The sequence below is a fragment of the Schistocerca nitens genome, chromosome 2 (assembly GCF_023898315.1).
Source record: "Schistocerca nitens isolate TAMUIC-IGC-003100 chromosome 2, iqSchNite1.1, whole genome shotgun sequence".
NCBI lineage: Eukaryota > Metazoa > Arthropoda > Insecta > Orthoptera > Acrididae > Schistocerca > Schistocerca nitens.
The window spans coordinates 614,793,765-614,820,717 of NC_064615.1; the positions used below are offsets into that span (position 1 = coordinate 614,793,765).

At 37.7% G+C, this 26,953-nt stretch overlaps 1 protein-coding gene across 4 annotated transcripts in view; it reads left to right on the forward strand.

The window, feature by feature from the left end:
• The window catches only part of LOC126236704 (esterase FE4-like), a 139,565-nt gene that overhangs the window by 95,618 nt on the left and 16,994 nt on the right, over window positions 1–26,953 (forward strand). For all 4 annotated transcript variants that reach the window (XM_049946225.1, XM_049946227.1, XM_049946224.1 and 1 more), the window contains exons 6-7: window positions 3,296–3,495; window positions 12,632–12,797. In XM_049946225.1, the coding sequence (XP_049802182.1) occupies window positions 3,296–3,495; window positions 12,632–12,797 (366 nt within the window). The remainder of the gene's footprint in view (window positions 1–3,295; window positions 3,496–12,631; window positions 12,798–26,953) is intronic.

The following is a 26,953-nucleotide window of genomic DNA, read 5'->3' on the forward strand; positions in this document are numbered from 1 at the left end:
ACTGGTTACTATTAGTTTCATGTTTTCATGCAGTTGTAAATGCAATCATGAGTTTTTTTAATTATTATTTTCCTCTTATACTGTCTGAAGCCATGATCACAACGAAGGAATGAGTGGGCACTCTCTGGAAATTTGTGTATCGAGTATTCCTTCTTGAATCATCCCCATTCACATGCATATAAATGTCTGATTTTTGTTCTCACTGACACCGACATTGTAGAACTAAAGGATTACAATCACACTCCTACTGAAATCATTTTTTTGTGCAATCAGAAATGAGAGATGTTAGTTCATTAGCACCTTTATTTTGTAGATCCTCTTGATCCTAGTACATGGTGGAGTACTCAGCTTTCAAACTGTGTGCTGAAACGGTACACCCACAGTTGGTACAACTAGAATATAGAATGTGGAAGCAGAAAGTTTTGCATAAAATAAAATAAAATACGGAACATTGGCACTTATAAACAGTTTGAGTTCAGGCTCTTCACATTTTCAACCGACATCTACTTGGGGTCTGCCAGAGCAATAATTAAAGTTATTTTGATAATAATTGTAATAAACATCACACTTTGCTTTACAATCTGCATATTTCTCATTGACCATACTGTGAGTAAATTACATATACAGAACATACATAAATTTGTCTCTATGTGTACATCTAGGAACACCTTCTTGCAAACCAGTTTCCTTTCACTTTCATACATTACATGGTAAAGAAACATTACATCTCTACCATTTTCGCCACATTTTGGATAAAATATCAAGGGATGCCTCTGTTTTGCTTCACTAAGTCACATCGCTGTAAGTCCTGGGTGTCTTTGACAACAAGATCAATAAATTCTGCCAAAATATCATTACATCAAATTATGTCAATAGAATCACAACATTCCAGTTTGCACTTGAAAGTAAATTAATAGGCAAAAGCTAGTGTTGCATATAAAGATCAATATTTCCCCTATTTATATCTCTTGTATTTCATACTATTGTTCTAAGTAGGATTAATATGTACCTACATAATTCTCTAACTGCTTTCCCTGGGACATAATCTCCTTTGTGATTTTGAAAAGGCAATCCTTTTGTAGTAGCTGCTGTTACCTTTTCTTATCGTAGTATGCATTGTTATTCCTCCTTTTTGGAGCCATAGTAATATTTCAACTGATGCTCAAATGGAAGAGAATGAGTGCTAATAGTGACTACTGATGCAACAAGAAAGGAGGAGGAAAAGTTTATCAACAATTGTAGATTACAATCAACAGTTTCTGCACAGATATAAGAAATGCATGTTGAAATGAAATAAATCAGTGTCATATTTGCTTTCAGCAATGAACAGTGTAAAGTGCACCTCCAGTGCATTTCTAGTACCATGACATGTTTCATTTCAGCACCAGATGATTGGCTGTAGACTTAAATGTAATATTCAGTGAAAAAGTGAAAATTGAAAATTTTGATTTATTTGGTTTCAGCAGTTGATGATTCAACTGTCTTCCAAACATAATGAAATAATCCCCAGTTTTGATCAAATGAATTGTAAAGAAATTATTCTTCAGTATTCTTGTAGCAAAATTCTTCTTCATTATTTGAATTTTATATTTAAATTTTTGATTCAATCTTCTTTCCTCCTAGATTGGTATGTTACAACAGAGCTGCCACTTGAGAGGATAGGTGCTGAACAAAACCATAGTAAATTCTTGTGGTAAAATTTGCCACATGGGAGGGCTCTGGCTTGCAAATTCATGAAATAGTTTTTATGTGTATTAATTCAGTTTTAATCTTGAAGTATTACTTAGCCTTCCACACTTGTAAAATAAATTCCCCCTGGATTGTATAAAGAAAAACGTTTTTTAAATATGAACCTGTACAAACAAACTTTCAGTATAAAAGTATCCTCAAGACTCTAAAAAATAATCAGCTGGTATCTTACAAAATGTTTTCATAATTCTATTGTTGGACATTCTTCATTGGCAAACCTGAACATTGCTTATTCTGAGGGGCACCTTATGCAGTTCATTTGGAGTTGAAAGCTAAGTGCCATACTTGTTGTGACATAAAGGCATCTAGTGGCAAATTCTAACCATTGCATGCCACCCAAGGGGGACTTCAAACAAATAATAATACAACACAAATATGTGTTAACATATAATATCATATCGATAACAGTACATGATGCAAGGATATATTGTTTAATGTGCATAAACTTTAAAACATAATTTTAGAAAACAACATGTTATCTCATTTATAGATGATGAAGGTACCATACAGAAAACTTTGCACTTCCAACTCTTATTGGAAAAATCTCAAACTTACCTATGAAACGTTCTGTTGCCTCGTATGACAGAGAATTGACCTATTTTTAAGTAATGGGAGAAGCTGAATTCCTAATGAGTAGTTAGAAGGAAATTTAATTTATTCTGAAGTAATAAAACTTACACAGTTGGTTGAGCTGTCCTCCATAGATGCAATTCAGTTCTCACCCCTGTAATTATTCATCATTCATGTCAGTGACACTACTGAGAAATGTACTTTGTGAAATAGATGAGAGAGAGGAGGTGGGGGTTGTGAAATTAGTTTTTTGTGGAAAAAAGTGTTTGTATCTTTCAGGACACAAAACTAATGGAGTTGCATCCTAAGATTTGCATAAAAATTGATCATGTTGTAAATATAAATAAGATTTAGTGTTACTGTGGAAGAAAAAACCCTATAGTAGTTTATATAACATGCAAGTTTCTAAATCAAGATAAACTCATAAGTATGTTGAAAAGGATTTTGTATGAGATCAGACAGAGTAATTGAGTGAATATATATCACAGTGATGGAGAAGAAGTAGCAAAAATTCAGAATTCTGATTGTTTTCTACAGTCAGCATCTCTGGGAGACTAAGTTTGAAGAGTTGTATAACACTGAGAAGCTGCCAAAAACACTGGTACTCTAAGTGATAGTAAAGCAGTGTTACAAGGAATTCAGGAGAGGTTGTGTACATTAATAATTAATTACTGTATACTGTAAATATTTCAGATGGGCTGCATAAAAATGTGAAAATAGTATCCAGAGAAAATGAGCCAAATGTGTCTATCAGAATTTTATCAAAAAGAGCAAAGGTAAATAATAATAATATTGTTGGTGGAGTGAGTACTAAAGCAAGAACATATTCTGGGGCAAAAACATAACTCATACAAATATAAATGTAAAGGTACATAACATTATAGTAAAGTTCACAAATACCAACAACTGCAGTTTCAGTATTTCTTCAAAAGGAGTCTATAGTTTGTTCTTCATAGAAAGTGTTGTTTGTTCACAGGCCTCTTCAAACAAGCTATATCACAAAGTGGATGTGCACTCAATCCTTGGGCATTTAAAAAAAATACTACAGATCGAACATTCCGTTATGTTTCATATTTGGGATATGAAGCAAATACCACTTCAGATCTAATGAATTTTCTGATGAATGTTGAAGCAGAAGAACTGGTAAAATACAAGTCTGTGGGTGTCTCTGAAGAGGTAATGACACCAGATCTCTTTTTTTCTATACTTAAAATCTACTCCACTCTAAATCCATAGAGAGGAGTTTGCTTTTAATCTGTATTTATTTTCAAAGTATAGAACGCATGTCAGTTATAACGATAATGAGCTGGAGTAATTTCCACTGCAGTTCCTCAGCTTTATTTCCCTGAACATCATGGGCACTCTACCTTATAAATCAATTGATTTCATTTGTTTTTAGTCAGCTGGTTTATTCAGATTGTTATGGTGGTTCAGGCATCCCAAGCCTGAGTATAAACTTAACTTAAACTTGTACATGTTAACAGCAGTATTTGTTATAACATAATGGTGTAGTAATATACACATGAGCAATTAAACTAGTGGCATGAAACTTCCTGGCAGATTAAAACTGTGTGCTGGACTGAGACTCGAACTCTGGACCTTTGCCTTTCGCGAGAAGTGCTCTACCAACTGAGTTACCCAAGCATGACTCACACCCCGTCCTCACACCTTTACTTCTGCCAGTACCTCGTATCCTACCTCCAAACTTTACAGAAGCTCTCCTGCGAACCGTGCAGAACTAGCTCTCCTTAAAGATAGGATATTGCGGAGACGTGGCTTAGCCACTGCCTGGGGGATGTTTCCAGAATGAGATTTTCAATACTGGACAACAACTGGACACAGTTTTAATCTGCCAGGAAGTTTCATATCAGCACACACTCCACTGCAGAGTGAAAATCTCATTCTGGAAACTAGTGACAATTGGAATGTTTGAACGGGAACACTGCTGTCACTACCTCATATGGAAAAGACTGGCTTGTTACATGACTGTATTGTCAGGTGCTGGTGTGAAAGTCAAGTACAGAATGGGCAACATATGCAGTTTTCATGCATCTCATTTTGCCCTGATCGCAAGTGCCCAATTCATAGGGATGCTCTGCCATCAAGGTAATGCTCCCTAGCTTTCCAGTTGCTCCTGTGTAAAGAATGTACTGTGAGAACCTTGATTTGGGAAAGCAGATGCTTCATGATTCATCTCCAGTGGGCAACAATGTGTTGTCACTTTTGATTGTTGTAGATTGTAACAATAGATGGGTCAAGTGGAACAAATTCAATACTGGATAACAACTAATGGTGAGAACCAAGCCATTCACATTACCTTCAGGGATATAGAAGGAGGCAGAGGAGGAGGAGGAGGAGGAGGAGGAGTGACAGGGAAAATAAATTCTCTTTTGTACTGTGCCAACTTCCTTCATTGATGTCTAATAAGTGCACACTTTCAGTTGGTCATTTTGCAGAGGATGATGGAGCAAAAGCTTGTAATTTCTTCCAGCATGTTGGCTGCTGTGACAACCCCCTATATCACATGGCTGCTTTCAGAGGTGGCCCTGCCTTCAATGGAGCAGGAAATGCCTGTGACAGGACTGGAGTAGGTGCTAGTGAAAAGATGTATGGGATAGGTCTTACATCGATGTCTATTGCAGGAATATGAGCCATGAAGTAAAGAGTTGGAACAGGCATGAAATGACAGACAAGGATATTGTGTAGGTTGGGCAAATGGAGGAATACCATGGTGGGGATGGTTGTGAGGATATGGGAAGGATATTTTTCATTTCAGAACATGATAGGAGGTAGCTGAAATCCTGGTGGATAATGTGATTCAGTTGCTCCAGTCCTGGACAGTACTGAGTCATGACAAGGAATGCTCCATGGGAGTTTGGTGACTAGTGAGATAAGGCATGGGAGATCAGTTTCCAGACAAGTTGGCATATCTGGAGAGGGACTGCTTGTCACTACATATGTTATGACTATGATTGGCTAGGCTACATACAAGGGGCTTCTTGATGGAGACTGGATGACAGTTGTCGAAGTGGAGGTCTTGTTAATGGTTAGTAGGTTTGGTATGGACAGAGGTACTGATGCAGCTATCCTTTGGGTAGAGATTGACAAGGAAGTTGGCTTGTTGGGCTGATGGGGACCAGGTGAAACTAAGGGGGAGAAAATGTCAAAGCTCTAGAGGAATGTTTATAGAGTGACCTCACCCATGGTCTAGCTCATGAAGGTCTCATCAGTGAATCTGAATCAGTTGAGGATTCTGGACAGTTAGGGAGGTTTCCTCTTCATGGACCATGAATCAGTTACCATAGAATGGCATACACAGGTACTCATTGCTGTACCATGAATTTGTTTGAGGTGATGCCTTCAAAGGAAAAATAATTGTTGTTGAATGTATAGCTCGTCATAGTGACCAGGAAGGTGGTTGTAGGTTTGAAGTCAATCAATAGTTGGGAATGGTAGTGTTCAATAATGAGAAAGCCATAGGTGCTGGGGATGTTGTTGCGAAAGGAGGTGGCATCAACAATGAGAAGTGAGGTGCAGGTGGTAAAGGAATGGGAATTATGGAGAGTTGGTGAAGAAGCTGGTTGAAATTTTTTATATACAATGGTAGGTTGCAGGTAATGGGCTGAAGGTGTTGGTCCAGAGATTAGGGGCACAGTAACCAGTCACAATGTGGTTTCCTGGCTGATTTTGTGAACTTTTGGAAGCATGCAGAAGATAGGAATACAGGGAGTGGAGAAGAGAGAGAAAGGAGGATATATATATATATATATATATATATATATATATATATATATATATATATATATATATATATATATATATATATATATTCCTGGGTTCCTAGGAGAGGTTCTGGGATGTACCTAAGGTTCTGCTGGATTTTTGAGATGGGGTCATTGTGGAAGGGCTTATAAATGGACATATATTGCCAGGTAATTCCAGTGGTTCATAACCAAAGTAGTGGAACCTCTGTTGGCTGATAGGTGTTTAAGGTTGGTTTCAGCTTTTAGGTAGTGGATTGCAGTCCTTTCTACAGATGTGAGGTTGGCTTCCATGTTGGATGATTCTCAGAATGATTGTGAGGCAAGGCACATGGTTAGAAAATTCTGGAAAATCAACAGAGGATGATCTGAGGACAGTGAGGGTGGATAACACTTTGATGGAGAAGTAAACTGCATAGACAAGGTTCAGTATTGGTTTTGAATTGAGTCTGGTTGGTATGGATAGTGATGATAAAGTGTTTCCATAGTACAGACCAGGAGAAGGACTGAAGGTCTTCAACATACATAGCATGATTGATGTTTGGAGTGGAGCAAAAGGTAAGACCTTTGTAAAGGACTGATACTTCTGTGGGAGTGAGCTTTTGGAGGACAGGTTCATGAGTGTGTTGTTGGTCTGTTTAGGCTCCGAGTTCTGTAGGATGCAGCAAGGGGCTTCTGACAGTGTGCTAACTATAGTAGGTCTGCAAGGCAGGATATGGCAACCGCGATGGGATGTGGAGGAGGCTCAATGGAGACTCTTGTGATGTGTAGCAGCAGTCCAAGTTGCATGTCTGCAGGGAACAGTTTTCAGACTGAATTGTGCATGCTGCTTTAGTTCCTGGAGGGAAAGGATTTCAGTCTGGGAAATGTAATGTAGGAATCTGGGACTGTAGATCAGGAGAATTTTATGGATGGAGAGGAGATACTCCTAGGAGGTTCAGGCCTGATTTACATGGTTTTACAGGACTAGGTTGGTGAGAGCTATGAACTAGTGGGAACTGATTGGAGAGAGATCATCATGGAAGAAGGGATTGCAGCCAAAGAGGGTAATTTGATGGTCAGCCAATTTGGGGGGATTCCATGAGCTAGGCAACAACACGGGAACAGCATATGCAGCTGCATTATAACTAAGGAGAGTGAAACTTTACTGTGTGGGTGCTGATGGAAGGAGCTCCATACTGGAGGATTAAAAATGCTTGCAAATACATAAAGTAAAAATACATGGGGAAAATCACAAAAAAGATGAAACTGATTAAATATGGTAGAAAAATATGTGATTGGGGCCTGCAGTGAAAACCAAAAACTAGGTAAAACTAGTGCAAAAGTGGAATGAGATGAAAGTGAAAAAATAAATAAAAAGATGATAATACATTAGAGTACATGTCGGAGGGTGCATACACGTGAAGAGATAGGGCAGCAGATGTAGCTTGGTTAGTTGAAGTCCATGAAGTGTGTGTTTGAATAAGGAAAGCGGGGTGGCAGTGTGTTAGGTATGGGGTCCAATGAACTGCATCTGGCATGGGAGGGTACAGGAAAATGAGAAATACACAAGGGTGAAAGGGAGTTTGCAATTAATTTTAAATATCTTGTATTCTAAGCAAATGGTGTGATGTTACCTGCATACAATACTGTCTCAGAAGACGATATGGAAAGCGGATCATTTACACACACACACACACACACACACACACACACACACACACACACACACACACACACACACACACACAGAGAGAGAGAGAGAGAGAGAGAGAGAGGGGGGGGGGGGATTATTGTGATGCCAAGGAGTTGTGCAACATAAGCAAAAGTGGTAGGTGTGTTTCCACATCTGAAAGATAATGTCTATCTGAATTTCTAGTAGTACCACTATGAGGGTGCAAATTAGGTTTGCTTTAAATACACACTGCAATGGTCATGAGGATTAGTACCTTTGAGGTTGCACATGGTGAGCTGTCATTAATCAAGAATCCCTGGCAACAAGGAACCATTATCAACACCTCACTGAATTTGAACAAGGTCATGTAATAGGGCTATGAGAAGCTGGATGTTCCTTCTGCAATATTACAGAAAGACTTGGCAGGAATGTAGCCACTGTACATAATTGCTGGCAGTGGTGGTCATGAGACTGTACAGTCACAAGAATACCAGACTTCGAGTGGCCATTTGGCACTACTGAGAGGGAAGACCGTGCTGTTCAGGATATGCCTCTGGCGCATCATATTACATCTGCAGCAGCAATTTGAGCAACAGTTGTCACCACAGTGACACAATGAACTGTTACAAATTGGCTACTTCAAGAACAGCTACAAGCCTGATGCTTTGTTATGTGTGTTCCACTGACTCCAAACCACTAGCATTTGTGATGTCAGTGGTGTCAAGTGAGTGCTCATTGGAAGGTAGTGTGGAGGTCTGAGAGGGAAGACCGTGCTGTTCAGGATATGCCTCTGGCGCATCATATTACATCTGCAGCAGCAATTTGAGCAGCAGTTGTCACCACAGTGACACAATGAACTGTTACAAATTGGCTACTTCAAGAACAGCTACAAGCCTGATGTTTTGTTATGTGTGTTCCACTGACTCCAAACCACTAGCATTTGTGATGTCAGTGGTGTCAAGTGAGTGCTCATTGGAGGGTAGTGTGGAGGTCTGTTGTGTTTTCTGATGAAAACCAGTTCTGCCTTGGTTCCAGTGATGTGTTGGTTAAAAGGAGACCAGTTGAGGGCATGCTAGACACACAGGGTGTACACCTGGAATAGTGGTTTGGCATGTTGTGCTGCCAATCATGAACATCATTACAGGGGGTGTTTTCTGTCAAGATAAAACTCACCCACATACCACTGTTGTAACCCAACGTGCTCCACAGATTGTCAACATGTTGCCTTGGCCTGCTTAATCACCAGATCTATGCCCAATTAAGCATATATGGTACATCATTAGACAACATCACCAGCATCATCCACAACCAGCAATAACTGCCTCTGTACTGACCAACCAAATGCTACAGGCATGGAACTCTATCCCACAAACTGGCATGTGGTGCCTCTATAACACAATGCATGCACATTTGCATGTTCACACTCAATATTCTGGCAGTTATACTGGTTATTAATGTCCCAGCATTTCACATTTGCAGTGGTGCTTATATTAATGTGTGATCTCTTAAATGTGATCTAGACAGATGTATTCGCAAAATTTCATTACTCTACATTAATTAATTTTTGCTGTTCTGATTTTTTTCCTTCAGTATTCATAATAAACAGAACTTATCCAAGGCACCTTTTCTAACAGGTATAGAATCTTATTTTCGGTTGTTAACATACATAAATGATATGCTGTTGCTTAGGTGTGACTGCAATACGAAGAGGATATTCTCCCCTTCTACTTAGTATATTGGCCTTCAGACTTTGATAGTGTGTTCCACATCATACTAATAAGAAAGCTGTTTTCTTATTAATATTTTATGTGACACCATAACAAAGGCGTTTTCTTTATTCATTCTTAAAACTCATTTTTTCATTTTTAACTAATTACCATCAACGTATGTGAGTATAATCTGCATTTTCATAAAAGAGAAAGGTTGGCTCTCAGTTTTAAACAATATAACACCAGATCTAATTTTGTGGTTAGTTTTATGTATGTAATTGATTTTATAATTTATTTTGACTATTTCTAGTTAATATCTTTCATTATAGGGTGAAATCAGTAATTGTGTCGTAACTTAAATTCTATTGTTGACTTAAAAACAAATACAAATTCTATAATAACTGTAAACATTTGGAAAAACAAGTAATTGTATTCTTAAAGGATCTATTTGGCTCTATTCAAAAACATGTTAGCAAAGCCAGCCCTTAATTAATTCCAAAGTAATTAACAGTTTTGTCAAAAGTATTGTTTGCATAACAATATTTGTTAATTTCATGATTTAAACAAATAATTCAGCTTAACCCCTGTAGCAGAAGAAACTGTTAAAAGAACCAATTTTTTGATGTATTCAGTTAATTTAATGAGTTAAGTTTTAATTGTGATTTCTGTAAATTAAACATCAAACAACATGTAGTTTCAGTGCCTGTCATTGTGAGGATATATATAAAGGCCCGATTTTGGTCCCAAGACAGTCAGTCCACAGCTAAGTTTTAGATGAGGAATCTGTATCAGTTAGATAAACAACAATGCATTAACTTAACTGTGAAATAAGTGTAAAACAACTAGGTCATGTGTTTATACTTCAAGAATTGTGAATTGAGTGGTTACGCTTTTACTGCTCGTAGATGTTCAACAGTAAACTATTCTAGCTCTATATGGGTGTTTGCCTGCAATCTATTAATGAGACTTATCAGAAGTTAAACAATAGAGCACTGGCCATATAATTGTGTATTATTGCCGGGGAAGGGGAGGGAGGGGGGGGGGGGGGGAGGAGGTTGCGAACAGTGAAAGTAAAGAACTGTGAAACACAAATGTACACCTGCTGGCTACAATATTTAAAGTAGTCAGTATTGATCTTCCAAACCCCACTTTTCAACCAGCATAGCAATGCAGTATGTCAACACCGAGGACAACAAATGAAGAAATAAAGCAGGCACACATCACACATTGTATGCTATTTGTTATAGTATTGTCAACTGATTTCACAATAGAGACTGTAGATCTAAAGCCTGTTGTTCTTGACAGATCAGGACATTATATTCAGACTATTGGTACATCTGCTGTTGCACACAGAACTCTATCATTTTAGAATTTATTGATATGAGTGAAATGGGTCAGTAACAATCAGCTACACTGTGTTACCATTCTTATAAAAATGATAGATTACCAATATTTTAAGGCATTCTGAGAGTACAACTTACCTTAATATTTTGATTAGTATTTTTTATACAATATGTTTTGTTAATTGTTGGCTATTGCTTCACTGACCTATCTACAAGTTACATTTCATATAAAATTGTTGTGTTCTTTATTGTATAATGGCAGAAGTATTGCTTGTGCCTTACTTACATCTTCCTTGATATCTATTCCTAAGATAGGTTTGGCAAAGAATGAATTTAACATACCAAGAGGAAATGAAATACTGAAATCCTTCTTTTGACAATTTTGATGACTTTCCATGCTGCTTCACATTTATTCTAGGGGCTAAGAATACATCCATCTTTACTCATGCATTTTGATGCCTTGATTGTAGATTTTCATGATTTTTCATGATCATGTATTTATACTTATCTACTTTACTGTGGTGTGAGCTATCATAATGCAAGAGCATCAATATCCTTGTATTATTTAGTTGTTGTGTGTACCCATGTGCCACAATAATGTGGAGCATACCTCTTTATTGATTAGCAGTTTCATATATCATCTGTGCTACAGGGTCCACAGTTGGAAGTCTGCAATATATATAGGCATTTTTAGAGATGTTTCCACTTTTGCTAAAGACAGATCTAGTCTGTATGACCAGGTACACTTTTTTGACAAAGACTTGTATTTCATCCCAGTCTGATGTCTTTTGACATATTACATAAGTTTTTGTACTTGAAAATGGCCTAAGGCTAAACTCTGGATCATAGAACAATATAAAGTGAAATGGCAGAAGCATCATTCAAAAACTTTTGTGGGACTGTAGCTCCAGCAAAAATAAAATTTGTCAACTGTTGAAGATTTTGGGCAAAAATGTGAAATTGGTGAGAAATTTATGTTATGTGACCATTACTAACTGAAAAATAAGTGAGAACAAGAAATATGAAACTATGGGTCAAAATTGTTGGCCAGTACTTATCTTTGGGAGACGAATCACATAGTACTTCTGATAGTACACAACACTATCCTAGCTTACAGAGCTGCTACTTTCCTGAGGACAGAGGGATAGATTGAGTAACATTAAAATGGTAGAGCACCTCATTCAAACCGTAGAACACCTCATTCAAACCCCAGGGTGAGATGGATCCCTCTTTTGTGAAGATGAGGGAAGAGTTCACTGAAACCAACTGGTGATGGTGTTGCTGAGAATCAGGCAGGCCACCACTCAACAGCCAGTACAATTGATGAACCCTTGCATAGGGTTGAAGCAGGATGGAATAATATACTCATATATGTCATACAACCTCAGTTAGAATCAGTACCCACGTAGTTTAGAGCTATTGTTATATCCAGAGCTAGTGGCTCTTTATCTAAATTTTGCACCTAAAAATGTAATGTATATTTGTCCTGCTATATTGCATAGACACAATAAGTAAAATTCGGTTATTCAATTTTCTGCTAGTGTTGCAGTTTTAATTGCCAGCAGAAATCAAAACATTGAACAATATACAGCTTGGTAAAACTGTAGGAATCATAATGGAAGCAATCTTTTTAATGTGTGGACTCATTGTAGGGAATCTGGTCTCTTCATTGAGTTACTTCTAATACAAATCATTTTTACTGGTTACTTCCAACCTTGTAAGGTATGAAAATAGTGCAAGTGTCATTGGTTTTAACTGAGGAATGCAAATACATTTCAGTAATGAGCTGTAATGTGCTTAAACATCTCAGAATAATGTTATTATCTAGCACAACATATGTTTCAGGACCGTGTAACTTTCTTTATGACTATATGGATACCAACTCTGGAACCAGAACATGAAGGTGCTTTTCTGACAGAGGAACCACAGATATTAATGTCAGAGGGACGTTATAACTATGTACCTTATCTAGCAGGCATAACAAGTTATGAACTGCTGGCTAGGACACAAGGTATATTATATAATATATGTAATATCCTTTTTTATTACTGAAGTAATTAAACTTTGTTTTTATTAATAATTATATAATGAATAAAATCAAGCATTGTTATTATAAAGAAATTTCCAAACTTTCCAAAATAATCCTAAAAAATTGCTTTAAAAACTTTTTGAAAATGAATGAAAATTCTTCAGTGCCACATGAGCTCTCTTTATTTGGCATTACAAATGGTTTCACATCATTATAATTGCATCTTCAGGTGATAACTTTACATTTAATAAGACTAGAGAGAATGTACAATTAAAGGCAAAAAGGTTGCCCAGCCCAAATAATTTAGAGTCCAAGAACAGAGCATTGCACATGCCCTAGTTCATAAGTGCCAGTGTTCACAACTATAGTGGTCTGTGGAGCTTCAGCTTGGTGTTAACACCATCAAATAGGAGGAATATAATAGTTACGACAGAGTATATGTCAAGATTCATTGCAGTTTAACACATTGTATCATTTCTTTTGAAAATCTTTATTCGATCATGTAGACATGCTTGAAATATAAGAACTCCACATTGGTAGTATTACTACAATGATGATCATTTCATGTGTGTTTCAATGGCTGATGGATAAACTGATGGAATACAAATATAAATGGTGAGTGTTTGATTATATAACTGTTCTAACTGGATTCAATTGTCATTTTCTTTTTCTTATACCTGTGCAATTAATATTTTAAAGTTTAATTCATGACAAATTGTGCAATTGTAGGCTTTTCTAGGTTTCACATAATTTCAAAAGATTCCATTTTATAATAGCCTAATCTTTAAACATGCAGAAAAATGCTCATAGTAAAAATATTGAAAATGGATGTATTTATTTGTAATTACTTCGACCATCACCTGGTGTGTCTACAGTTTTCAGCTAAGAGAAATGTATCAGCTGATTGGCATGTTTTATCAAGTCCTTATGCACAATTTACATGAGCACGTGGATCTGCTTTCCAATATCTGTTATTTCTAGTTTAATATTCCTTCTTCAACTACAATAGTCCTATTCATCTATTAGGCTAAAAATAAGAGAAAATCAGTAACTCCTTAGTAGGTTATCAGCTTGCTGTACTGGTAGCTGTAGTATGTGTCAGTTCAAATCTCACTGCAGCCTTTTCTTTTTTAGTGCATCACAGATCTTCTGTGCTTTATTTACTTTTTGTTATTAAATTATATTTTCTAGTTTTTTTCTTTTTTCAATATTCCCTTTAGTAAATAATTAATGTTGTTTTTTGAATTTGATGCCTAAAAATAATATTCCTTGAAATGTAATATTTCTGACCTCCAGTAACATTAAAAATAATCATCCTCAGAGGGTGATATTCATCCAATAAAAATAAAAATAATCTTCCTTGAAAGGTGATATTCATATGATCTCCTATAAAAATACAAATGACCTTCCTTAAAGAGTGATATTCATCTGACCTCCCATAAAAATACAAATACTATAATAGCAACTAGATTCTATTTTGAAATTTATATTGTTGTCCCAATAACTGCATAGACCCTTTATAGAAAAATGAAATAAAATAAAATGAAGAGTAGGCTATGTATAGCTTGAATATTTTGTCCACATGCCATTGACATCAAGAACAGATTGGATTCTTCGAGGCATAGAATTTACAAGTCTATGGAAAAACTCCTCATCCACAGCAATTATCTCCCATGAAGAATTAACCAAATCCCATAGAACATTCACAATTCCTGGAGGGGGGCCAATTGTCCTGCAAAGTCTTCTCAAGTTGAGCCTATATGTGCTGTATGGGATTGACTTCAGGTGACTTTGGAGGTCATGGAAAGCACTGAATAATATTCTCCCTCCTTTGAAACCAGTTCTGAATACTAATGCTAGTGTCTGATGGATGATTATCATGTTTGTAAGTGACAATATACTGAAAAGAATAGTTGTTACTCACCATATAGAAATACAAATACTATAATAGCAACTAGATTCTATTTTGAAATTTATATTGTTGGCCCAATAACTGCATAGACCCTTTATAGAAAAATGAAATAAAATAAAATGAAGAGTAGGCTATGTATAGCTTGAATATTTTGTCCACATGTCATTGACATCAAGAACAGATTGGATTCTTCGAGGCATAGAATTTACAAGTCTATGGAAAAACTCCTCCTGAGTCACAGAAAGGCACAACAAAAATACTGTCACAAAGTTAGCTTTTGTCCAACAAGGCCTTAGTCAAAACTAGACAACATACACATGCATAAGCACAAATGCACACAAAAGCAGCTCACACACACATGACCACTGTCTCTGGCAGCTGGAACCAGTTTGTTGGCCAAAATCTAACTTCCCAACAGTCTTTTTGTTGTACCTTTCTGTAACACCATCTCCACTGTATGGTGAGTAAGAAGTATCCTTTTCATTATATTGTTATATTCCATGCTGGATTTTCCAATGTTGGTAAATGAGACATCCTTTGGAGTACCAAAGTCAATCTCCAAGATTGATTTCATTTTCAAGAAAATGTTCAAGCATGCTGAACTGAATTTAACGTGGATACATTCTAAAGTTCCTACATCCATGTAAGACATCCAGCTCCAACATTTCACATTTATGTGTCCATTTCTACTGCATGTGGCAACAAAGTGTGTGTCATATTGTTGTCCACCTGTGTGGTAAACAAGAGCAAGGCTTCTGCTTTTGGACACAATTGCACATTCATCAGTGAAAATGACTTTCCTTCAATCTACATCTCCCCAAGGACTCAATTGCTAGTCTATCCATGGCTTGTTCATCAGACATAGGTTCTGTGATAAGAGCAAGACAGAATCTTATTCCACGGTCCTTCAGTCTTCTGAGAACAGTTCTTGATGAGCCCAGGAAATGTTAAGCTTTCCTAAGTTCCTGGATGATTGACAAAGGAGCATTCCGGGCCACCCTCACCAATTCTTCATCTTTCCTCCATGTAGAGACATATGGTCTTCCGTGGTCTTCCAGGTATTGGACGTCTCACTAGCTCATCATTATCTCTAAATCATCTAACACATCCACTTGCTGTGGAAGAATCAACACCATAACAATGTCCTGCCTCAGATGCACACCTTTTCCAAGAGAGAAATTATTCACTCATGAACATTCACATCAGTCATTTTGAAGCAGACCTATGATGTATGCCAGTCAGCTTATATGTTTCTCTTAGCTGAAAACTATAGAGATGTCAGGTGGTGATCGAAGTAATTTCAAATACACTCCTGGAAATTGAAATAAGAACACCGTGAATCCATTGTCCCAGGAAGGGGAAACTTTATTGACACATTCCTGGGGTCAGATACATCACATGATCACAGTGACAGAACCACAGGCACATAGACACAGGCAACAGAGCATGCATAATGTCGGCACTAGTACAGTGTATATCCACCTTTCGCAGCAATGCAGGCTGCTATTCTCCCATGGAGACGATCGTAGAGATGCTGGATGTAGTCCTGTGGAACGGCTTGCCATGCCATTTCCACCTGGCACCTCAGTTGGACCAGCGTTCGTGCTGGACGTGCAGACCGCGTGAGATGACGCTTCATCCAGTCCCAAACATGCTCAATGGGGGACAGATCCGGAGATCTTGCTGGCCAGGGTAGTTGACTTACACCTTCTAGAGCACGTTGGGTGGCACGGGATACATGCGGACGTGCATTGTCCTGTTGGAACAGCAAGTTCCCTTGCCGGTCTAGGAATGGTAGAACGATGGGTTCGATGACGGTTTGGATGTTCCGTGCACTATTCAGTGTCCCCTCGACGATCACCTGTGGTGTACGGCCAGTGTAGGAGATCGCTCCCCACACCATGATGCCGGGTGTTGTCCCTGTGTGCCTCAGTCGTATGCAGTCCTGATTGTGGCGCTCACCTGCACGGCGCCAAACACGCATATGACCATCATTGGCACCAAGGCAGAAGCGACTCTCATCGCTGAAGACGACACATCTCCATTCGTCCCTCCATTCACGCCTGTCACGACACCACTGGAGGCGGGCTGCACGATGTTGGGGCGTGAGCGGAAGATGGCCTAACGGTGTGCGGGACCGTAGCCCAGCTTCATGGAGACGATTGCGAATGGTCCTCGCCGATACCCCAGGAGCAACAGTGTCCCTAATTTGCTGGGAAGTGGCGGTGCGGTCCCCTACGGCACTGCGTAGGATCCTACGGTCTTGGCGTGCATCCGTGCGTCGCTGCGGTCCGGTACCAGGTCGACGGGCACTTGCACCTTCCGCCGACCACTGGCGACAACATCGATGTACTGTGGAGACCTCACGCCCCACATGTTGAGCAATTCGGCGGTACGTCCACCCGGCCTCCCGCATGCCCACTATACGCCCTCGCTCAAAGTCCGTCAACTGCACATACGGTTCACGTCCACGCTGTCACGGCATGCTACCAGTGTTAAAGACTGCGATGGAGCTCTGTATGCCATGGCAAACTGGCTGACACTGACGGCGGCGGTGCACAAATGCTGCGCAGCTAGCGCCATTCGACGGCCAACACCGCGGTTCCTGGTGTGTCCGCTGTGCCGTGCGTGTGATCATTGCTTGTACAGCCCTCTCGCAGTGTCCGGAGCAAGTATGGTGGGTCTGACACACCGGTGTCAATGTGTTCTTTTTTCCATTTCCAGGAGTGTAAATACATCCATTTTCAATATTTTTACACTGACCATTTTTTCATTTGTTTAAACAATAGACTATTACAAAATGTAATCTTTTTAAATAATGTGGAACCTAGAAAAGCCTAAATTGTGCAATTTGTCATGAATTAAGGTTTGAAATATTACTTGCACAGCTATAAGTAAAAGAAAATAACAATTGAATCCAGTTAGATTCAAACACTCATTCTTTATGTTCGTAAACCACCAGCCTATTCAGTCAACCATTGAAACAGATCTGAAATGCTTGCCATTGTAGTAATTTTGTCAATGTGGCGTTCTTATATTTCAACCATTGCTATGTGCTTGAATAATGATTTTCAAAAGAAATGATACTATTTGTAAATTGCAATGAATCTTTACATATACTGTATCCTAACTATTATATTGATTCTATTTGATCATGTGAACATGAGGCTGAAACTCCAAATACCACTAGAGTTGTGAACACTGGCACTTCTGAACTTGGGCATGCGCAATGCTCTGTTCTTGGACTCTAAATTATTCAGGCCAGGCAATCTTTTTGCTTCTCATTGTACAGTGTCCCAACATTCAAGTTGTAAACCAGTTAACTGCATAAACTATAAAAAGTTGATCACTGAATGACTAAGCTTGGAATTTATATACCATAAGATGCATGTTGAAAGTGTCAAAACTAATGCTCCAATAAAATATCAAAGCTGTATTATAATAGACTCAAGGTCTAAAAAGTTCACTCCTTATTAAATTTAGTCCTAAAACACAGTTCTCATTGAAAGAGGAGAGCAGATAGCATGTGCAAGATCTCCACCATGAGGCCAAAACTGTAGTTCAAATAGATCACCAATAAAAGTTTGGTAAGATAGTGGGGAAGCAGCTATGAAAGCATAAAACAGCCATCCAGTGATAGGTTCTTACTCTCGGCTAATGAAAGTCCATCTTGTATGGCATCCATAAGAGTGGTCTGTTTTAACAGTCACACTGTAGAAGAGGTCACTGAAAGGTACTAATATAAATAATAAAATTATATTATATATATTATAATGTATATTATAATAAAATTATATTTTCATCTTTATCAAGTGACCAACTGTTCTATTGTACTAATTTTCAGTGAGTGTTATACTCTAATGATTGCAAATATCACAACACTAACTTTATGTCATAGATTGGGTACATGAGAATTCCAACTGTAGAACTGCTGAACTGTACATTATTTCTGACTTCAGAGATTTTAGCACTGCCTGAAGTCTCTGTGTACTGCACTCAGAATTTCACAGCATTATGGTGTGGAATTAAAAATGGGTTGGATAAGTTAATGGGGAATTAAAAAGGTGCTGCAGACATGAAAGTTAATTAGAAGTTCATATGCAATTGTACAATTATTAGCATACATGTATTTACATTAATTAAGTCTCAAACACATCCAAGGACAGCAAAGCTGCTCTGGGCCTGAACTATTATGCTTATAATGCTGCCAGCCTCTTTGAGCAATAGTCCTGTAGTCATTACTGAATGCTTTCTGAGCTTACTTTGATTTGTGTTGTGTGTTACTTCTTATTTTCTTATTTTGAATGCGTGAAGAGAGTAATCATGGTACATCATGGGATTTGAGCAAGACTCTTACAATACAAAAATGAATTGGGAGGCCCTGTGACCATGTGTCAGCTCTGCTTTCACAGAAAAACACAACATGTTTGTAGGCTGCTGGCTCTGTGAGAGGAGGCAGTGTTTGTTTCCCCCTACATTCCTCTCCCTTCAGGAAGTCTAAAAGTTATTTGTTGACATATACACACAATTCCATGGTATAGGGACTGCACTACATTTACTGTAGAACTGTTGTAAACAATAGTCAATATTTTCCAAAGCACTATTTGTACAGAGCAGTGGTGTGCTCCCCATCACTTTAGGAAATAACCATAATGTGCTGCATTACTGTGTTTCATTTAAAAAATGGCACATTCATACTGGTGCAGTGAATGCAACTTAACCTCATCTCACACTCTTCAGTTGTCGCAGTTTAATCATGCACAAGAATAATCATCTTATGTGGAAAAAATTTAGTATTGTACAAGTTTCTTGCATAAACTACATACTGGTTTCACAAGTCATTTATTGTTTTAGGATCCTATACCTCAGTCAGTAAAAATGGAAACTTATGGAATCACAGTGTTCTCTGTCTGTCTGTCCAGCTGTTTGAAACCCTTTTTCTCAGGAACTGATAGACATATCAAGTTGAAATTTGTCACTCATTTAAGTCTAGGATCCCTTTGCAGTGTAATAAATTTAAGTTTCTAAGTTAATTCAGTTGATAGATATCGCCATTTTTGTCACATATTCTGATACTTCAAACTCACCCTACATAATCTGTAAGGTAGTTCTCATTGGCCTTGAATCATGAAATTTGGCAAGAAACAAAATTTCACAGTACTGGTAAGGGCAAAAATCTGAAAATTGTTAATTTTTAATTATATAAAATGATAAAAATATATTTTTGTCAATTGTTATCTGTCTGTCTGTCCATCCATCAGTTAAAACCTTTTTACCTCAGGAGTTATAATAACAAGATTCAGAAGGGTGTAGTGTGCAGTAGTTATTTGAAGATGAGGAGGCTTCCATAGATGGGGTAGTATGGAGGGCTGCATCAAACCAGTCTTTGGACTGAAATCCACAATAATAACAACAACAACAATAGCAAATGTGAAATTACACAAAAAATTTTAACCTAAAACTTAATATTAAAATATTCTGGAAAGTCTTGGAATTCCCAGGACTGATATCTTGCCAGTATTGATATGAATAATAGCCAAAAGTCATTGAGATTGTAGAAAGCCCTCAGAGCATCAGGCTTACTCATTCTTGGCAAATATTAAATAAAACTCCAAAAAGATATGTAGTAATCTCATTTTTTTGAACAACTACTGCTGAATAAATGTTCCATTCAAAAAAACTTATCATTACAATAAACAAGTATGGAAACTGACACAGAGAGTGAGAAATAGTCAACAATGTGAAGAGTGCCTACACGTTTTCATGTCAGATGATATGAAACAATCATATATGATAGAGATGTGGTTAGCCTGTTACACTGCAGCAGTTGCATCACTCCACAGTTATAGAAAAAGAGCATCTCATCTTAAAGATGATCTGTCAGCAGCTCAGGCAGAATTAAAACAGCTGGGAGCTGTAGTTGGCAGCTATTAAGTTAGTGTAGATAATTGAAATATGGTAAAATCTGCCAGATCAAGCAAGAGGTTCAAGAGATGCTGCAAGTTTACTAGCTTCTATATCTACATCTATACTCTGCAAACCAATGTGATATGCATGGCACAAGGTACATACCACTGTACCAGTTATTAGAGTTTTTTCAGTTCCATTCAGGTATGGGGCACAGAAAGAATGATTGTTTAAGTGCCTCCATGTGTGCTGCAGTTAATCCCTGTGGAAGTGATACATAGGGGGTTGTAGTCATTATTTAAAGCTGGTTCTTGCAACTTTGTAAGTAGGCTTTCTTGGAATAATTTATGTTTATCTTCAAGAATGTGCTAGTTCAAAATCTCTGCAACACTCTCCTGTGGGACAAAAAAACCTATGACCATTAATGCTGCCTTTCTCTGTACACGTTCGATATCACTTGTTAGTTCTGTTACAGGTCTCACAGACATGAGTAATATTCTAGCATGGTTCTGTGAGTGATTTGTATGCAGTCTTCTTCATTCACTGTTTGCATTTCATTAGTATTCTACCAATAAACAGAAGTCTGCCATCTGCTTTACCCACAATTCAGCCTATGTGATCATTTGATTTCAAATCCTTATGAAGTGTTACATCAAGGTATCTGTATGTGTTTACCGATTCCAGCTGTAACTCATTACACTATAGTCATAGGATACTGCAATTTTTCATTTTGCGAAGTGAACAGTTTTATATTTCTGAACGTTTAAAGCAATTTTCCAATATTTTACCACTTTCAAACCTTACTAAGTGAATGAATGTTTGTAGAGGCTCTTTCAGGCCGCACTTCATTGTAGATAACTGCATCACCTCTAGAAAGTTTGACGCTACTATTAACATTGTCTGCAAGGTTATTAATATGCAACATGAACACACTTTCCTGGGGCATACCAAAAGTTGATCCTACATATGTCGATAATTCTTCATCCAAGATGTTTTCTGTATTCTCCTTACCATATGATTCTCAATACAGTCACAAATTTTTCTTGATACCCCATATGATCATACTTTTGATAATAAGTATAGATGTGGTACCGAATCAGATGCTTTTCAGTAATCAAGAGATACTATATCTCCCGAACTGCCTTGACCCAAAGCCTTCATAATGGTGGATCATGTGAGAAAAGTGTGGCTTGAGCTTCATCCTAGATTTCTCCAACAGCTTTGCTGCTCTGGAGATAAAAATTTCCATAAGAACCACACAGTTCAGGAACACAATGACAAGACAGGGAAAAAAGTGCAAGCTAAATTTATGGTAGTCAGAAGGGTAAAAAGACCAACAAGGTCATTTTGCTAGGGAGTAGTCATGGGAGGGGCGTTGTCTGAACTATTGAATACTGGGTAGCTAGTATTTTTAAAACAATTATAGAGCTCATCTATGTTATCTGTAGTTTTAGCTCACAAGGGAAAGATCATGGTAAAGAAGATCATGTAATGGTTATTAGGGGCACTGGGAATAATCTGAGCTTTTTCTAAGAGATTACTTCCATGATCAATTTCCAGAACAATATGTATCCAACAGCTGATATGTCCAATATTTTCATTAGACCTACTCGAGGCCAAAGTCTTCCAAAAGAGAAAGCCACCAACTAACTATAGACTCAGTTGCATTAATAAATGGTGAAACAAAGAAGTGGACTCTTGGACAATACAAAGGATAAAAATTGTAATGTATTTGGACTTTCCATCAAAACATTAGAACCTAATTAAATAAGAAAAATGAGCTTCTCATGTAAATGCAAGACAATGTAATGTTATTTCTACAGATGTGCTCTTCAAAACAGAATACCATTTGGAAGTCACAGAAGAAGAACAGATGCTCCTAGATTTATATTTATACAAGTTGGTATCACTTTACTGTAGGTGGAGAAGTGGCTATAAACTCAAAAAAGTGGAATAAAGTCCTATGCCATAGACATTATTAAAATACTTCTCTATCCTTGAAATAATGTTGGTATTCATATAATACTTTTCAGTTCAAACACTTTATATTTTAAACTTTCACAGATAATAACTTCTGCAAGTTCAATACATGAATGTGCATAGCAGTCTATCTTCAACTGTTCAATAGTCTTTTTTACAATCACCACAGAGACTAACACATCAAAGAATACAACATATTTATTCCTTGAGTTCTCCTCCCATCTTCTGTGATGCTGGCGGCAAACACTTGTTGGTGTCAGTGACTCACCTTCTTACAATCTTCTAATAACAAACTTCCGACCTGCAGAGAGAAACAGGTGGATCGGTAGAAATGTTCTCACTCTCCCGCACCCGTACCTAAAATATCGGGTGTTCAAGACAGTTGGAGGCTGACTGTTTCTAGAATTTACATGGAAATTCTTGAGGTACTACAAAGTCCTATGCTGTATACGTTATTGAATACTGTGCTGTACACCTGCTTGAATGTTCTACTTCAGTAACAGACTTGCTGACCTACAAGATAGTAGTTCTGACAATCTATATGCCACCAGCAGTAAATGGTTTAACTTCTTTAAGCAATTCAAGGGACAATTAAAAAGACTTAGTAGTAATTACTGGGAAATGCTTGTAAGTGGAGATTTCAATATAGTTTGCATCCTGAATAGTTTCAAACAAGAGTACTGAGGATTAATGCAGTCCAGATTTGGTTTGACTTCTACAGTGACATTCCCAACAAGAATAGGAGGACAGAGTGCAACAGCAATAATCTATTTGGCTAAAATTGACACCCAGTTGCAGGTTACCCATCTAAAGGCTTCTAGGGCCGAAAAAATTGATTTTCAGTATTTCATTTATTTATCGATTAAATTTAAAAATTTAAAATCTTGTCATGTTCTACTAATTAAAGAGAATAATCTTACATTAAAGGGATGATGCAATAAGTCAAGTATCAAAGTTAGAAACTGTGTATATGTCTTGAGACAGCATAACTCATTGTGTGCAAATTACCCAGACTATATTCTTAACGTATTTGAGAATGAGAGCACTTAGCAACTTCCAACAAATTTTGCACATTTGAAACTTTTTTGCTGACAGCATCCAGAAAATATTGAAAGCAAAAAAGTGTATTGCTTGTTACAATTTTGTAAAAAAGCTGATTTATACACAGAAGTTTGGCTCTTTAAAGAGTTTGGCATGGGTGAATATCTGGTTTATTTCTGAATGCATTTGTCTTTAGTACAATAAATGCAAAACCCATAGTAAATGATTTATCTGACCATTATGGTCAAATGGCTGCAATAACTGATCCCAATCAGGGATGTTTAATTTAGAAACGAAAAGTAAAATTTCACATCGAAATGCTAACTCAGCTACACCATTTTGAGACAATTTACAGGATGAAAAATGGAAAGAAGTTTATCAAGGGCACATGTTTGGTGACAACTTTTTTTCTCAAAATATTTTTACAACATTTTGAATCCAGTTTTTCTGCACAATGGGTGAGGGACATTTACAGTGGAATCTGAGAAGGTTGCCTGACATCTGGGATTAAAATATATTGTACTAGGAAGAGAGAGCTTTATTTAATGCAACAGATTAATTGTAATCATGACTTAAAAGTGCATTAGAAGCTACATTGCAAAGTAGCAGTGAGACAGATGATGCAAAATTTTAATCATTGGCTACTAAATTCAACTAACTCTTCTTAAAAGTAGCTGAAAATAGCAGATATTATGGTCTCTATAGAATACTTAGACAGGCAGTGCATACTCCCACACCAAACAGCTCACAAAAATCATTAGGTCAATCTTCTGGTTATTAAGATGTCCCAACCAAAGTACTAAAAAGTTGCTTGGAGTTGTTAGTGTTATCCTTCATTTGCCTTTGTAATCAGCTGACAGGTGAAGGAGCTTTTCCTGAAATAGTGAAGTATGTAGTACAAACACCAGTATTCAGAAGTGGAGATAAGAAACTGATCTCTAATTGTAGACTAATCTTCCTCTTTCATATGTTCTCAAAATGTTTTGAGAAAGTAGCTTACCACAGAATACTGAATCATTTTTCTGAGAACAACCTTATAACAACAGCTAAGTCCGGCTTCTGTTATGGATTATCTACTGAGAGTGTAAGACATTATCTAATACATGCAATTCTAGTAGAACTACTGCAAACAGCAAAAATTACCCTGCAGCATATTCTGTAAAAAAAAAAAAAAAAAAAAAAAAAAAAAAAAAAAAAAAAAAAAAAAAAAAAGGTAGGCATGTTTATAAATCTAAAAGATGATTTCTTTTCAGATATTGCACCAATCATGTAAGAATAGTGCTAGTAGCACCACTACAAGGATTAAAATGAAGTTTACTTTAAATACATGCTGTAATGGTCATGAGTATTAGTTACCTCTGAGACTGGGCATGGTGGGTTGATGTTAGTCAGAAATGGTTTTAATGTGACAAAGATGCCATTATCAGCATCTCACTGAGTTTGAACAAGGCCACGTAATAGGCTGTGAGATGCAAAATGTTCCTTCTGTGATACTGCAGAAATACTTAGCAGGAATGCAGCCACATGGCAATGATACGATGGAAAACCATTGCATTTGGCGTATGGCTCTGGTGTATCTTATTACATCTACAGCAGCAATCTGAGCAGCTGTTGGCACCACAGTGACACAATGACTGCTGCAAATTGGTTACTTCAATGACAGCTCCAAGCCAGAGGCCCTGTAGCGGGCATTCCACTGATCCCAATTCTGCCTCGGTGCCAGTGATGACTGTCTGATAATGCCAGTTGAGGGCCTGTAACCAACTTTTCTCCTTGCTAGACACACCTGAAGTTATTGTCCAGGGTGTGATATTATATAACAGCAGGAGCACACTCATGGTTATCCCAATCACCCTGACAGCAAATTTCCACCTGTTAATAAGTAGCTGAAGGCTCTCCTTCATGATAGGATTGACAGAACAAAATCTGTGAATGATTGAATGAATGAATACTAGTAGCATTTAAGACGACTGGTTCCAAATATGAATGTTTTATCTTCCCCCCACCTCCCCCCTCCCACTTTGTTTTATGTTTGCCCTTGACACAGCAATGAAAGTATGTAAAGCAGAGTAGAGACAAATGGGGAATCATTCTTGTGATTATACGAGGTGCAAATGGGGATAGCCCAGACATTACTGATTTTGACAAAGGGATAATTATAATGGTCTGGTGCCTGATGCTGGTCAGCTTTACATACATTACTGCCATGAGCATGTATGGCGCAGAAGACAGAGGTTGGTTGCTTGTGCACTGTGCAAATCAGGATAGAGAAAGATTTATGACAGATGATAGATCTGGTGACAGAGCACAATGCTGATGCAGGTCGAAGTGCTTTGCCCTCACCATTTGCTGCATATTATTGAACATGGGGCTCTGGTGCAGGTGACAATCATTTGTTCCCATGTTGACACAATTACATTGTCAATTTTGACTGCACTGGACCTGGGATCGTTGAGACTGGGCCATGGGTCAATGGAAATGTGTCACCTTGTTGAATGCATAATGTTTCTCATTCCACAAGTTTGATGGTTGTATCCGACCATGTCTCAGACAAACAGTTGCTCAAAACCACAATATCACAGATGAATTCAGTGGGGGCTTTATTAAGCTATGGAGAACATTCAGCTGTGTTTTCATGGGACTTGTGGTTGTAATCAGAGCTGCTGTGATAGCTGCAGCCCATGTGAACATTGTTATGGACCATTTGCATCCCTTAATGCTTAATGTCTTCCCTGATGGTAATGACAATTTTTAACAGGATAACTATCCATTTTACAAGGCCAGAACCATGCTACAGTGGTTTGAGGAGCTTGATAATCAACTCACATGCTTGTCTTGCTCACCAAATTTGCCTGATTCAAGTGTGATGCAACACCTCTTGGACACAATCAGGCTCCAGCTCTGCACCCAAAAACCACTGGACCATAATTTATGGGGAATGCCTGACCCATGCATAGACACCTAATGCCACATACCTCTCAAATCCTACCAAGGACGTACTGAATACCTGCAATGCAGAAACATTGATATGTTGCATTCCAGAGGTGGCCCAACACACTGCAAAGAACTTGGTCATGTTTTATTTATGTAGTACACAATCTGTCCAAAATACCACAGTAGATGATGTGCTGATTTGTTACTTTTGGGCACTTAAAATAAGGCTAGAGGATGAGTGGAGGCAATCATTCATTATATAATAGAGATGCTGATCAGTGTGGTACCTCTGTTGTCACTAAGTGGCACTGAACTGGGGTAACAGAAATTTCTCTCAGAGAATCAGCATAGGTTCAGGAAAATC